Genomic DNA, 16,683 nt, shown 5'->3' with positions numbered 1-16,683 from the left:
CCATACCACCAGTGCAAGTGCAGGCTGGTGTGACTTTTCAGAATTTATTAACTGGCGAAATGCCAAGTTCTTAAAATCATACCCCACGACCAGCAATTCTATTTTAGGCATTTATTCTCGTAAGCACACTTGTGGATAGAACAGGATCACCACTGCAGTGCTGTGTAAAATCAAATGGTACAGGAGAAATGACCCAAAAGACCATCAAGAGAGGGATGAATGAACAAATTATGTAATACACATACAGTGGAATATTACTCAGTAATAAAAAAGAAATAAAAAAGAAATAAACTCCTAATAGATACAACATAGGTAAATCTCAAAAATGTTAAACTAAGTTAAAAAAGGAAGACAGAAAAGAGCACATACATGTAACTCCATTTATATGACATTCTGGAAAACACAAACTAATCCACACAGACAAAAAGCAAGTCAGTGATTGCCGGGGGCTGGGACCATGATGGGGTGAGTGACTGAGAAAAGGTACCTGGGACCTTTCTAGGTTGATGGCAATGTTCTGTATCTTGACTGTGATGGTAGTTACATAAGTGTATACATTCATCAAAACTTGCTGTATGCCACTATGGAAAACAGTTTGGAGGTTCCTTAAAAAACTAAAAATAGAACTACCATATGATCCAGTAATCCCACTACTGGGCATATACCCAGAGAAAACCATAATCCAAAAAGAAACATGTACTGTAATGTTTATTGCAGCACTATTTACAATAGCTAGGACATGGAAGCAACCTAAATGCCCATCAACAAATGAATGGATAAAGAAGATGTGGCATATATATACAATGGAATATTACTCAGCCATAAAAAGGAATGAAATGCAGCAATATATAATGAGGTGGATAGACCTAGAGTCTGTCACACAGAGTGAAGTAAGCCAGAAAGAGAAAAACAAATACTGTATGCTAACTCATTATATGGAATCTAAAAAAAAAAAAAAAAGGTACTGGTGAACCCAGTGACAAGACAAGAATAAAGACGCAGATGCAGAGAATGGACTGGAGGACACGGGGTTGGGGGGGGGCAGGGGGTGAAGGGGAAGCTGGGACGAAGTGAGAGAGTAGCATAGACATATATATACTACCAACTATAAAACAGATAGCCAGTGGGAAGTTGCTGTATAACAAAGGGAGATTAACTCGATGATGGATGATGCCTTAGAGGGCCGGGATGGGGAGGGTGGGGGGGAGTCGCGGGAGGGAGGGAATACGGGGATATGTGTATAAATACAGCTGATTGACTTTGGTGTACCTCAAAAACTGGTACAAGAGTGTAAAGCAATTATATTCCAATAAAGAGCCTAAAAACAAACAAACAAAAAACTCGCTGTATATTTGAAACTGCATATGCACTTAAGATCTGTATACTGTATATAAATTAACTTCAATTTTAAAAAATGAATAAGCATCTCCATCTAAGTATCCAAAAAAGAAGTGTTAATCAAATCATGGTGTATCTGTACAATAAAACATTATGCATGATACCACAAATAGTTAATGACACATAGTTATTTAGTATATGCATTAAGAAAAAAACTGTTATGAAACTATAATATACTATAATAGCATTTATGTAAAATAAAATGTATATATTTAGATTTTTAAAAAGACCAAAAAGACAAATATATTGAATATCTGCGCTATACCTTTATTGTTACAATGAGCAGAAAAGACAAAAAAAAATTCCTTTCTGGTCATGAAGCTTCTGTTTTGGTGGTTTCATAAAAAAAAATTTAAATTATTAAAATGTAAACATTAAAAATAAATCAAATGGTACAGGGAAGTGTGTAAATTCTACTACCACTTGTGTTAGAACACACACTCTTGGTTTGTTCACGCACAGAGTAACTCTGTAAGGATTCATGAGGAATTGGAATCAGTGGTACCTTTCAGGGAGGGAAACTAGAGCCTCTTCACCATCCACTTTTTAATATAACTTGGGTTTGTTGTTGTTTTTTTTGTTTTTTTTTACCATGTTCTTATATTGTCTATTCTAAATAAATACAATCTTTTCTAATTTTTTACAAAAGTCCAATAATCAGGAATTGGGTGGGGAAGAACGATATGGAAATGTGAGCATGATATGCTATGAGATCAACAAAGTGTTTTCAGAAAAGATACTTTCCATTTTTACTAAAAAAAAAAAAATCCAAAATAAAAATGTATTGTGATGACATGCACACAAAAGAACAGAAAAACCTACACCAAGCTGTCAACAGATTACTTTCAAGGGGTGGGATTGTGGGGGGGGAATTTTACTTTCTTCTGTTTGTTTGTATTTATTTTTGAAGTTTCCTAAACAAACAAAAGCCCCATTCTGTGTGTTTAATAACTTAAAAAAAAAAAATGAAGGGAATTCCCTAGCAGTCCAGTGGTTAGGACTTGGTGCTTCCACTGCAGGGGGCATGGATTCGATCCCTGGTCGGGGAACTAAGATCCCACAAGTTGCACGGTGTGGCCAAAAAAAAAAAAAGAAAAGAGAGAAAACAGTAGACCAACAATGTCACCTCTTTCTGCCAGGTTCTCTCAGAGAGAACTGATGGCTGCACTCCCTTCACCCAAGCGGCTATGTGGTTTAAGAAGACAAAGACCAAGTCAAGGGCAAGGGCACAAGGCCAACCCAAAGCCTTAACTGTCCTCCCCTCACTGAGGGAGGACACGCTTCCCCAGCCAACAAGGGTGCCCCCCAAGACCCTTCCCTACCCCACAATCCAGAGGCCTGGGAGACTGATGGAGGACACCCACACCCATTGTCTCCTGGGAGGTAGGGGGCAGGGATCACTTTCCTCCTTTACAGATGAAAGGGAGGCTCCAAGATAATCTGCTTCTTCCACAGATAAGGTGCAGAGACCAAGTCTCAGCTGTGTGTTGAGGGCACACTGAACACTGCCGTATCCTAAGGCATGTAGGACTCAAGAGAAAACACTGAATTCTGATTCAGTTTTGTCCCCAGCTTCCTACGGAATACAGGAGGCAGTGGAGTCAGGATGTCTCCGAGCTAGATGCCACTTTGAATGACATCTCATCCCACCTCTGAAGCCCATTCCTCAACCCACCTTCCATCCTCTGCACACACCTCGGGAGCAGCCTGGATCATCTCTGCAGGATGCACGCAGGAAACTCCCGCTTATACTAAAAGCCTCACCCTTATCTCCAGAAAAGGGCCCGGAGGGCTATTTAGGGTCTCGCTTGAAGACCACCACAAGGTGGCCCTGTTAGTACCCAAGGGCTTGTCAAAACCAGCATGTGGGTTTGCGAGGCCTGAGTGACACATTCCTGGAATGAAGCTGGGCAGACACGTCCCAGTGTCTGGAACATTTTCCTATGGGTGGATCTGGGTGTGCTTCATGATTTGGGAACATCTGCTCCCTGGGGGTGCAGAAACCCAAAAGGAGGGGAAAGGAACAGAAAAACCAATTAGGGGGTGACCTAGCCAAATGGCTGAGCATGGATCTGGGTCACCACCTTCTATAAGGAGACAGATGTTCAGCCTTGCAGTGGGGAAATTCAACGAATTTAAGTGGAGGAGTGAGAAGAGAGGCTATTGATGTTGGAAAAGAAAAATAAAAGAACGTGCAAGGGACTTCCCTGGTGCAGCAGTGGTTAAGACTCTTCGCTCCCAATGCAGGGGCCTGGGTTCAATCCCTGGTCAGGGAACTAGATCCCACATGCATGCCACAACCAAGAGTTCACATGCCACAGCTAAGGAGTCAGTGAGCCACAACTAAGAAGCCAGCGAGCCACAACTAAGATCTGGTGCAAATAAACAAATAAATAAAAGAATGTGCAAGCTTCAGGGGTCACTAGAAAATGGTGCAGTTTTAACCCAGGTGAAGGACAGAGCTGGGATAAGATTCTACCACATGCAGCTGTCAGAGTTTGGGCACGAGAAGAAGGCCCTGAGGGGCCTCTCCCTTTCCCTGGCCGGGGGAAACACGAGCAGCCCACCAAGTGCACCCCAGGGCAGGCAGCGGCAGAGGCCAAATCACTTCAAGGTGAGAAGCACCATGCACAGGTGGGGCACCAGGACCCTCCAGGACCAAATAAGGGAGGCCCCGGCCGGCAGTCAGCCTTCCGCAATGTCCAGAGCAAGGCTTCTTGGGATGGTTTAGGGAGAGCTCAGCTCTTGGAGAACCATCGTACCATAAACTAAAATACAAAGCCAGACTTGCTAGGTGGTGCAGTGGTTAAGAATCTACCTGCCAATGCAGGGGACATGAGTTCAATCCCTGCCCCAGGAAGATACCACATGCCACGGAGCAACTAAGCCCATGTGCCACAGCTCTAGAGCCTGTGAGCCACAACTATTGAGTCCATGTGCCACAACTACTGCAGCCCACGTGCCTAGAGCCCGTGCTCTGCAACAAAAGAGGCCACCACAATGAGGAGCCCGTGAACCGCAACAAAAAGCAGCCCCTCCCCACTCGCTGGAACTAGAGAAAGCCCGTGTGCAGCAACGAAGACCCAACACAGTCAATAAAATAAATAAAATTTATTTAAAAATAAAATAAAATACAGAGCCTACAGTGTCATGGAGGGCAGAACCTCGATTGTTCTCTGCCTTGCACTTCCATTCTTTGCTAAAATGGATGTTTTTCCCCCAAATTTATGTTCAGGCTCTGATACAATCAGGGATTTGATCTCAAGACAGTTACATCTTCTGAGTCTTGTAATTTCCATCTATAAAACAGGGTCAATCCCAGCACCGGGGCAGATGTGAGGGGTACGTGAAATAACACACGGGCGTGCCTGGCACACTGCCTGAAACACGGGACATGCTCCATAAGCAGGAGCCACTAACATTATCATCACTAAATGTCTTTTTTGTTGTTGTTTTAGAAGCTCTTTGTATAAATTCAGTCACAAATCAGTAAAAATGTCCTTTATCACTCCACTGGTTGAAAAAACATGGTCTCACAAGCTAAAGACCTTCAAGTGTACAAGGAAGCCTGCTTCAGTAGGGAAAACACATTCAGTGGCTGGTTGCTCTGCCAATCTCAAATCTGTGGTGATGGAGAAGACTCCTAAGGTACCAAGTGACTCCAATCCTGGGAGAAGACAAATGCCTGAAGGTGGAGGAGGGAGCCTCTGGTACGTGGGCTCCCTGGAGCCCCGGAAGATAAGGCTACCAGGTCAGGCCAAGCAGGGCTTGTCAACGTGGCTTCAGGAGGGTGGGGTACTTTTTCCCCAAGTACCCTCCAAAATCCCTATACTGAGAAAGCCTTTCACATACCCAAGAAGACTTAAATCACAGGGATGAGGGTCCTTACACACGTTCCTTGCTTTACTAACAGAAGCGCTTCCTCTTAACTGGAATGACGATTATGTATAAAATGGACACAAGTCAAAAGGAGACCAGAGGGATTTCCTAGGTGGCACACTGGTTAAGAGTCTGCCAGCAAATGCAGGGGACATGGGTTAGATCCCTGCTCCAGGAAGATCCCACATGCAGCAGAGCTAATCCTGTGTTCTAGAGCCTGTGAGCCACAACTATTGAGGCCGTGTGCCGCAACTACTGAAGCCCATGCGCCTAGAGCCTATGCTCCACAACAAGAGAAGCCACTGCAATGAGAAGCCTGTGCACCACAATGAAGAGTAGCCCCAACTCGCCACAACTAGAGAAAGCCTATGTGCAGCAATGAAGACCCAATGCAGCCAATAAATAAATAAATAAATAAATAAATAGAGACCAGAGCAAGTTCTATCTACTGTACTGCTCATTAAAAGGTAAAATTCAGTAAGGAAAAATGGAACCTCTAGGCAGAAGTATGGGAGGAATGATCTAGACTCCTACTATTCGGGCTTAACCTGTAGTTCTTTTCCTAAGATCCAGAGGCTGGACTTTGGTCCAGGTCAGTAGATCTGCCCTTGTGGGGAATTCTTTTCTAGCCCCCCCCACCCCGCCGCCGACATTATCCAAGCAGAGAACAAGACTGGCTACTATCTAAGTCTGTAGGAGGCGGGGAGGCAAGCCTCCACCTGGTCCTGTGCTCTGGCACACACAGACTGCCCCAGCCAGGCCAGGAGCACCCCCGGGGACATGCCGCAGACCTGACGGAGGGTTCCTGGGAAGCATTCCTGCACCACCATTCAACATGCCCCAGGAAAGTCCATCGGAGCCTCATCCTTCCATTCTGTGCCTCCCCCAGTGGCTGGGTCTCCAGCAGGTGAGGGGGTGGACACCCCCTGTCCTCCCTCCACATGTCACACTGGTCTGGGAATGCCCAGCTATCACACACGCCTCCTGCCTGGGAGGGGCTCACAGTCCAGTGCGAAGGACACGTTATTACACAGGTGACAAGGGCAATGAGAGAAGCACGAGGTTGGGGCCAGGACACACAGGGGAGGGGAGAGAGGCTTGAAGGACAAGGAAGTTGGCCCTCAAGCTGAGAGCTGTCTTGTGACCTAATTCTATCACGTGTACCCAGAACCTGCTAATTTTAAACCTGAGTGGATGCATCTTTAGTCCAAAAAAAAAAAAAAAAAGTGGCTGTCAGTCTAATCGGAACACTCCTTGGGGCATACACCTGGTGCCAGAAGAACATCACCAACAGCCTCATTGTCACCACCAGCTGGCGGGGATGATCTGCTCATTGTTCAGTGAAGAAGTTCAAGGGCACAGGTTTGAGGAAGAATCCTGACTCCCCTATACTGGCTGGCACCCCCAGCCCCAGCGGAGGAGCAGCCACATGAGGGGGGCTCTAGGTCTGCTCCAGCACAAGCAGCAGGGCTAGGCAGGGTATCAAAGGAGTAATTTAATATTTGCAAATGATGCAACCTACAAGAGCTCAATTTCCAAAATATACAAACAGCTCACACAACTCAATAACAAAAAACAAACAACCCAATCAAATACTGGGCAGAAGGACTTCCTTGGTGGTGCCTACCAATGCAGGGGACATGGGTTCGAGCCCTGGTCGGGGAAGATCCCACATGCCACAGAGCAACTAAGCCCGTGGGCCCACAACTACCGAATCTGTGCTCTAGAGCCCATGAGCCACAACTACTGAAGCCTGCGTCCCTAGAGCCCATGCTCTGAAGCAAGAAAAGCCACTGCAATGAGAAGCCTGTGCACCACAACGAAGAGTAGCCCTGGCTCTTGGCAACTAGAGAAAGCCCGGGCGCAGCAGAAGAGTAGCCCTGGCTCTTGGCAACTAGAGAAAGCCCGGGCGCAGCAATGAAGACCCAATGCAGCCAATAAATAAACAAATTAATTAATTTAAAACAACACAAAACAAAACCACCTTCAAGTCACAGGTGACCCCGAGCACCAACCCCTGAGTGACTTTTCTATCTCTAACCCATAAAACCTGGACAAACCCGTCCTCCTTCAAGGTAGGCAGCCCTGTAGTGAACTAACGGCGTTATGGCATGGGTGAGGCACAATGAATGGGGAACTGCCTGCCCTGCTCCTTTGAGCGGCTGGAGGAGAGATTAGAACATTCTTGCTTATATACAAAAGGTTGAGAATGCTCAGGTAATTGAGCTGGTTGAGTTTATACTGCTCTCAGAAATCAATCCTGCTAGAAAGGGACCAATGAAGTCAAAGCCTTTCCTCCTTAATGTATGAGCAGAACTGACAACCACTCGAGCCTACAATGAACAGGGAAGCCTGATTTCCATGGCAGGCCTCACTCATTTATTTAGCCACCACCTCCAGAAAAGGACCAAGATCTTACTGCCTGGTCCACCATCCCACTGCCCCAGCTTTTTAACTGAACCACCAAGACCTGGATTTCTTCCCCAGATGCCTAAGATGTGCTTGCACCCTGGGCCATTCTGTTCTGGGGAGAAGAGCAAAGGAAGCAGAGAAAAGCCATAGCCCAGACAAGCAATGCAAGACAGAGACAGACTAGTAGGTACATGAAAGAGAAAAAATAATTTGACTAGAAGACAGCTACCCCCCATGAGGAAAAAACCGTGAATAGCTGGTGACTTTTTAAGAGGAACTCCATAGACACCGGGTGCAAATGCACTGGATGTGAGACCTGTTTGTGTAAGGAGCCAGGTAATCCACTAAGAAGACCTCTCCCTCCCTGTACTGGGTTGAACAGTGTCCCCCCAAAATTCATGTCTACCCAGAACCTAAGAATGTGGCCTTATTTGGAAACTGGGTCTTTTCTGATGTTATTAGTTAAATTAAGATGAGATCAGACTGGATTAAAGTAGCCCCTGTTCCCATGACTGGTGTTCTTATAAGGAGAGAAAACAGAGACACAGCCAGACATACAGAGAGCAGACCATGTGACAACAGAGACAGAGACAGGGATGATGGGTCTACAAGCCAAGGAATGCCAAGGAGTAGCACGGCCCTGCCAACACCTTGATTTCGGACTTCCAGTCTCCAGAACTGTGAGAGAGCACATTTTTATTAAGTCCCCAGGTTTATGGTACTTTGTCCCAGCAGCCCTAGGAAATACACAATACACACCTTTATTTCATACCTGTTCCCCAAACCACCCTTCCCAGTCTCAGCCCAGGGGTAGGAGACAAGACACACAGGCCACACCTCTAACCCACCTGGACTCTTCCACCTTCCCAGAGCCCATCAGCACTTCTCCCTTTGAGGGGAGAGGAGAGCAGAGATCACATTTCAGCTGCCCCCACCTTCTGGCAAGGGAGGCAAGGCAAACTGGCAGGGGTGTGTTTGTTTCCTCCCCACATTCTCCTAGTTTTGTAGCCTCTCCTTTAGATGAGTGTTTCTTAAATCTTATTCAGTCCCATCCTAGGTATATTTGGTGTGGGGTCATAACTACCTATGACATACTACCATTTACTTAATTATTCTTTATATCAAGTCACTGCTTTTACTTAAATTTATTTTGAAAGTAACTGCTACATCGTTACAACATATGAAAAATCAGCATCATTTAGCCTATGCAGAACTTGCTAGATGTATGTTTTTAAATTGCACATTAAATACACGATAATTATTTTTTTAAAGTTCATTCATGTACCCTTTAAAATAACGTCGGGTGACAGTACTACGGGAAACACCACCTTAAGGAGTAAGTTTAGTTGTCTAAGAACTCGGCTCCTAAGCAGAAAAACCAATTTAAGCTCTCACCTCACGACTGTCCCAGGAGGAGGCTAAGAGGAGGAGGAAAGAAAAGCACCGGGAGTTCCTAGTTCCCACGCAGGGCGACCTGAGGATACGGAGTCGAGTACAAGAGGAACTTTAAATACCCGGCCCCGCGAGTGACAAGCGCGGGGAGGGACTGACCTTCTCGCGCAGGGTGCAGTGGATGTCCGAGGCGACACGCCCTTCCCACCAAGGCTCATCCATCATCTCGTCTACAACGCCGCGATCCGAAGCTACCGGGCTCTCAGGGCGCACCCTGCGTGGACACGGGCCAACTTCAGCGGCCGCAGAGCGCCCCCCGGCTCCGACCCCCGGCATCCCCATGCTCTCTCGTCCTCGGCCGGGGGCTCTGCCGGGCGCCCCTTCCTGCCCCGCTCAGCGGAGCTGGTGGTCGCCTCCCATCCCGGGAAGGTTGCGGTGGCCCCTCCCCTCTACTCGCGGGACCCGGGGCGACCTGGAGCCGTGCGACAACTTGCAGAATTTTTATCTTCCCTTTTGCAAAAGTTTCAGAGAAAGTTGCCGACCCCGCTAGCTCTCCAGAGGCCGTGGCTCCGGCTGCGGCCACCGGCTCGCCGTCCCCAACTCCACCCCCGCCGCCCAGCCTTTGTCCTGCTCCCACATCCTGCCCTCCAGCCGGGGCGAAACTCACGCATCCCTCGCCGGGCGTGGGGGGCTGCGGGCGCCGGGCCCCCCGCCCCCCAGGGCCGAGCCGGCGGTGCCCTCGGGTGCCTGCACGCGGATGGGGCCTGGCGCGGGGCGCTCCACGCGCTTGACGGCCGCCTCCGTAGCCCGCCTCGCCCCCGCAGCCGCCGCCGCCGCGCCCCTCCGTGCGCTCGGGTCCCGCCGCGGCTCGCAGCCTCCGGGCCGCCGGGGGCCTCCTCCCTCGCTGGGGGAATTGGGGGCCGGGCCTCGCGCATGCGCCGCCGGCCCCCGCACCCCGCGGGGCGGGGGGCTGGGAATTGGAGTCTTTCTTTCGGCGGCGCTGGCTGGGTTTCCTGTCAGCTCTCCTCCCCCGCCTCGGTGGAAAGCTTCCCCTCACCTTCGCGAAGGCTCCCGGTGGCCTCCTGCGCAGCCCGCGGACTGGCGCGCGCCGCGCTGGCACCGCAGCGCCACCTGCGCGCGCCACTCGTGAACGGCGCGGGCGGGAAGCCCCCCGATAGCGCTCTCCCGCGCGCGTTGCTCTCGCCGACCTTGCGTCGGTTCCACCTGTTTCTCTCTCGCTCTCTCTTCTTTTTAAAACCGGCCCTGCCGTGGGGAGGTGGATTTCCAAACGGACAGTTCCCACGAAAGCGCCAGAGAACCCGTTCTTGATTATCCACGAGTCCCTGATTCTAAAGCGGGCTCAGTAAATCAACGGATTTTTTTGTGCTTCTGCAAATTATAGATTCTACGCCTTACCGTGGGAGAAAACCGATCTTTTTGGAGGGTCCGGTGGATGGAAAGCATTGTCTTTTTAATTGAGTTGATTGTTTTCGCACGCCCTTGAATCAGCTCCTCTCTTGGCACAACAGGTTGACTGCTTTCTGTGATACTTTTGGAGATTCACAGATCTGTTTCAAATCCCACTACCAGCTGGGTGAGTTTTGCCATGTTCCTCAGACTCTCCAAGCTTGGGAACCCTCATGGGTAAATTGGGAATAAAAATTGCACCAACCTGCTGTAGATATTGTATCATTAAATAATTCATATAAAGGGATAATCGCCATGCCAAGTATAAAAAAAATAAGTAGCTGCTACTAAAGAGCCTTTGGTTTCTGGCGGGTTTCCTGCAAGCAAGTACCCACCTGGAAAAAAAAATTTTTAAATCAGCTTTGATAGGTGTTTAAAGAGAAGTTTTAATTAAAAAAATAAAATAAATTTTAAAAACTCCTGTAAAATTGAAAATTGTCTAAGAATAAACAATAAGTGTAGGCTCTTAATAAAGAAATTATAAAGGTTAAACATAATAAGAAAGACTTGAAATAGAAAAAGGTGAAAATATCAACTTTACTCAAATTAGCTCTTTTAATAAAATTCTAACAATTGTGGGTAGGTGGGGGTGGGAGAAGGATGCAACATTTTTACTAACACTCAAATGGAAGAATATGAGAAAAGCTAAAATTCTTATATTTTAAAAATGGGGGATAGATCTATAAATTGGCAAATCTTAAAACATATTGCAAAGCTATAATTCAAATAGTGTGGTGTTGACATAAGAATGGATAGATAAGTATCAGTGGAATAATTGAAAGTTTAGAAAATATCCTACATATTTGAAAATTAACTGTGTGATAAATGTGGCGTTTCACTTTTGAGAGGAAAACGATAAATTCTTCAATAAATTGGGGAGGGGAAATTAGTTAATTGGGGGGAAAAGTAAAACAAGGGATTTATTTAAAGCATCATCAAAATAAATGTAAGAATCTGTCAAATGACAAAAGTAAAACAATTTAGTAATGAGTTTGATGTTCTTTATTTAAGGGAAAAGAATTCATGAATTGGGAGAGTACAGTGCCTCACAAGCGGTGGAACATTCTTCCCAAGGGATTTTGGGCAAAAGTCAGTTTTATAGAGCGTTAGAAGAGGCAATGAGGAAACAGGGCATGATTGGGTAGGAGGTTCTGTTTTCTAGGGTAAGGTGAGCCAGCTTTAGCTGAGTTGGAGGACTGTGATTGGTGCGGTTAGGTTTCCTAGACACTTCCCATAAATGTGGGCTTGATTGAGGTTTAGGTTTGTGATGTAGGCCATGCCACAGGGTGGCCTCCATTTTGTGGGTCCCAACATACGAATTAACTTTATCAAACCCAAAGAACTACAAACAAATAACAACCCTCCCCGCCAAAGACACACACACACACACACACACACACACACACACACACACACACACACACAGACAAACACACACGAAAATTAAAAGAAAACATGGGTTACTTCAGAGGAGAAGGCCTAGAGGTTAAGGCATAGGAAGAAACAAAAGCCCAGGATGAGTATACACGCTTGAATAAATATGCAAGACTTAGACATCAGATATCACCAAAAAGACAAATGACAAATTGGAGAAAATATTTTTAACAAATTTGTCAAAGGTTGATCTTACTATATAGACCTCTTGTAAATCGATATTTATTTTGAAATACTAACACATGAAATGCAGAAATGGATGAACAGGCATGCATGAAAGAAGACAATTATTTTTTAAGTGCTTATACTCATGAGCAAAGACATTAAACATGTTTTAGAAACAAGATGTATCTTTGTCAAGAATTTTTAAAAACACAATACACAGGATTGACAAATACACAGTGTTGGTGGGAATATAAATTAATACCATCTTCTGAAAGACATCACTCAAAAACCTGAAAAATGTATCATTGGGGACTTCCTAGGTGGCGCAGTGGTTAAGAATCCGCCTGCCAATGCAGGGGACCACAACGAAGAGTAGCCCCCGCTCGCCACATCTAGAGAAAGCCTGTGTGCAGCAACGAAGACCCAAAACAGCCCATAAATAAATAAATAATTTTATTTTTAAAAAATGTATCGTTGGATCCAACTATTCCACATCTGAAAATTTATTCTAAAAAAATAAGCACATGAGTACAAAGATTTCTTCACAAGGGGTTTCATCAACAATGCTTTTTTATTATAATGAACTGTTAGAACAGGGACTGGTTAAATAACTTGGCTCTTAACATGAAGAATGAATAATGACTTGAGAAAATGTTCACAAGATATTGAGTGAAAAAGATTAGATTATGATCCCAATTATATATTACATTCACACACACACTCAAAAGGAACAAAAAATATCCGTAAAAATATTAACTGTGTAATCAGAGTGGTAGGATTATGGGAAATTTTAATTTACTTTTTATTCTATATAAAATATATCTGAATTTTCTAAATTTTCTGTAAGAAATATGCATTACTTTCACGATCAGAAAAAAAAAGGGTGAGTGTTATTTTTAAATAATCACGTGGTATATTTACTAGCGTGGCCTTCCATTGAATAACAATTCATAGTGTTGTTTCATTTTTGGTTTGGTTTTGGTTTTTTCATAGCAGTATTACTTCTTTCTCAGGGTACACCAAAAAAGGGCAACCCTTTATTATTCACTGATTTGGAGTCCTCTTTTCCTAAACTTCAGCTCTCAGTTATCTGGAGTTCTGATAGGTGAGAAAGAGGAAGAATATTTGGGCTTTTCTCCCAGGGCTATTTTAAGAGGATTACTAAACCTCATTCATATTCTGCATATTCTTTGTGTATCATTCTCAGGAGTCTCTCATTTTCCCAGTGTCTCTGAAAGATAAAAATATGTTGCACTGATTGTTTTGGTAGTGAGTCCTGCCCACTTGCAGAAATGATGTCGGTGCCCTTAGCAGAAGAAGCTTCCTCGGGTGGACAGCAGGGAACAATGCAACTGGAGTTACTTCTCCCACCCACTCCATCCCCAACTAAGCCAAGAAGCACCCATTCATTTACTCACTCATTCACTCAAAACCAAAAACCTTTATCAAGTGCTTACTGTGAGCAGATTACCACCCTCCCACTTCCAATCTCTGCCTCTGAAGCTCACAGGTTGGGAACCAAACATTTAGAGCAAAACCATCCTACCTAAAACTGTCCCAGGTATAAAATAAGAAAATAATTTTTTTTTCTCTGACCTTTCCAATCTTCCTCAGAGAACAAATCAATCTAATATTATCAACTGCTCACTTTAACGTTCCTTTGTCTTTTTTTTCCCCCCTGTGGATATGAGCTCTCATGTTTCAAATATATATTTATGGTGAAATGGATGTGTTCTCATCCTGGTCCCAGGCCTTGTTCTCCTCTCCAAGGATAAACGGCACCTTGTGTTTCCTTCCAGAAGTGACCCACGCACTTAGCAACATGAACACCCACACCGTTCCCCCCTTTACACCAGTGGCAGCATATGGAACACATCCTTCTGCACCTTCTTTTTCCCTCTTGGTTGTTTCATGGCAGTGCCCACGAGCTGCACACTCACCCTACAGTCCCATAGTATGAATCTATCAGGATATATGTAACCAGCCTTCTTTTGCTGGACACAGGTTGTTTCCAGTCTTTTGCTGCCACAGCCACACTGCAGTGAAAGTTCTGGGTGGCAGGAGAGTCAGTGATATAAATTCTTCGGGCACTCAGCTTTTCAGCCTAAGCTGAGGCAGACTTTGAGTAGTATTTCCTTAGAGTCTTAATGGTTTGCGTTGCTCCATTTAGGACCAAAGGCATGAAGCCTGGCTCAGTTTATAGGGACAGAAGGAAGACATCTGGGCTATAAACTTTGAGACAAGCTTTGTTTATCACTTCGGTCTTTAACCAAACACCAAGCCAACCCCTTTAAACTCTTTCTAGTTCTATGCTCCACATAGTCAAATGAACATTGGCCAAATCCTTTATGATCCTTGATTAGAAATTCTTGAGATATAATTCTACAGATTAGATCTGACACCCCAGCAGGAAGAATTTTAAAAAGCAGTAGTTTGCAAACAAAACTCAAAACCTAGGATATTTATAAAGCTGGTTCATACTACTTTTTTTTTAATGATTTATTTTATTGTTTTATTATTTATTTTTGGCTGCTTTGGGTCTTCGTTGCTGCTCACAGGCTTTCTCTAGTTGTGGCAATCAGAGGGTTCTCTTCACTGTGGTGCCTGGGTTTCTCATTGCGGTGGCTTCTCTTGTTGCGGACCACAGACTCTAGGCGTGTGGCTTCAGTAGTTGTGGCTCGAAGGCTCTGAAGCACAGGCTCAGTAGTTGTGACACACGGGCTTAGTTGCTCCTCGACATATGGGATCTTCCTGGACCAGAGACTGAATCTGTGTTCCCTGCATTGGCAGGCGGATTCTTAACCACTGTGCCTCCAGGGAAGTTCCACCTTATAATTCTTAATCTGAATTTACCCATCCCTTTCCATGGGCAATCCTTGGGGCAAAAATTTCCGCTTCTCCCTACCATTACTATTTACCCTCACACCACTCAGACTCCTTGAAGACAAGCACAGTGCCTTATGTAAAGGAGGTGGTCAGTACAGCTTTCCTGAATTAAGAGATCAACGAGGGACGTACGGCTAGCAGAGCTAATGGGGTCTGAAGGAATCACCTGACTTAAACTTCTGCTTGGTAAGGTGTTATCTCCAGTTTTCAAATGAGACTCAGAAAGTTGTGTGACCTTGGACACTTGTGCTCTTTGGTAGTAAAATAGAGGAACTACCACTTCCTTAAAAGACTGTGGTGGGAATTCCCTGGCGGTCCAGTGGTTAGGACTCCACGCTTTCACTGCAGAAGACCAGGGTTTGATCCCCAGTCAGGGAACTAAGATCCCGCAAGCGGAGGAGCATGGCAAAACAAAACAAAACACTGTTTTGACTACGAGAAGAAGAAAGGTGAGTGGAAGTACAGACTGTTCTCTAATGTGTCACTCATAACAACATGCCAGAAACTTCCTAGGACATTGCTCTTTAGAGCCTGAAGCAAGCGCTGTGTAAACTCACTGTGGGGACTTGGCAAGCAGCTCTCCTTCCACAGACCTCAGTTTCTCCTTCTGTCAATGGGGGGGGGGGGATGAGATTAGATCCTCATGGGGGACACAAAGCCAGGGGGATCGGGGGTCAGGAAGACAAGGCAACAGAGTCTTGCTGGGTGGAAGGAAGCTCTCACAGCCCTCCTGTGTAACTCCCCCTACCCCCACTCCCCACTCTGGAAGAGACACGGGGATGGAGAAGTATTCTTCTCTGTGAGGAAAACAACAGCACAAGTTTGAAGGTCAAGGGCCATGCAGCCGAGGTGCCAGGGGCAATAGGGAGTGGTGAGGATTGCAGTGAGCCAGACAGCTCCTGGAGCATCCAGAGCGAGGTGCCCGCTGTGCCGCTCTGATTGTTCCAGCTCCAGAGTTTGGGCCCATTATTGCCAGTTTGCTAGGTTTTTCAAAGAAAGAAGAAACCAAGGTATCTCCTGATTTTTAAAATACTGGCCTTTTTTCCCTTTTCTTTTCTTTTTTCTTTTTTTTTAATGCTGTGGCCACCCTCTGCATCCACGCTAGTTTGTGGACTCTGAACTAGGTGTGTGATAAGGAGCGTTCCAGCCTGACCAGGAGTCTGTGGGGAACAATGGAACCAGAGCCTAAGAACTCCCAGACTCCAGGAGGAAATAAAAGCAGCCATTAACTTAAAAGCCCCTGAGCCTGCCAGACGCCCCTCCTCTGACAGACAATGAACAGGAAGGAAACTGAGACTGGACAGTAAAAGAGCAACCAGACAAGCCTGCTGGGGCCTGCCGGTGGGACCCTCGAGCGGAGGAGGTCCTGACCGCCTGCAGCAGAGGGCCGCTTTCCCCAGGCCACAGGATGCCATGAGGTTACCTTCTATGAGGGGCTTCCAAAACTTGCAGGTGCACAGAGACCCAGGCTTGAAGAGCCAAGAATTAGGCCAGCAGCTGCTCAGCTGGCGGGGTCTGAGGCTGGGGGCAGGGGAGGGTGCTGGGTAGTTTGACATTTTTGGATTATACAGGTATCACCCTCCTTGTAACAATATTCAAACTTTTTAAAAAAGATTTATTTATTATTTTATTTATTCATTTTTGGCTGCG

General features: G+C 45.8%; 1 protein-coding gene across 1 annotated transcript in view; it reads right to left on the bottom strand.

The window, feature by feature from the left end:
* Positions 1-9,306, bottom strand: part of CCNJL (cyclin J like) — a 54,058-nt gene extending 44,752 nt beyond the window's left edge. The window contains exon 1 of the mRNA XM_057749138.1: positions 9,241-9,306. Within this exon, the coding sequence (XP_057605121.1) occupies positions 9,241-9,306 (66 nt within the window). The remainder of the gene's footprint in view (positions 1-9,240) is intronic.
* Between the last annotated feature and the right edge of the window lie 7,377 nt (positions 9,307-16,683).

The sequence above is a fragment of the Hippopotamus amphibius genome, chromosome 1, assembly GCF_030028045.1.
Source record: "Hippopotamus amphibius kiboko isolate mHipAmp2 chromosome 1, mHipAmp2.hap2, whole genome shotgun sequence".
In the NCBI taxonomy this organism is placed as follows: domain Eukaryota; kingdom Metazoa; phylum Chordata; class Mammalia; order Artiodactyla; family Hippopotamidae; genus Hippopotamus; species Hippopotamus amphibius.
Note: the sequence above shows the minus strand (reverse complement) of the source record. Positions and strands in the feature narration are given on the sequence as shown.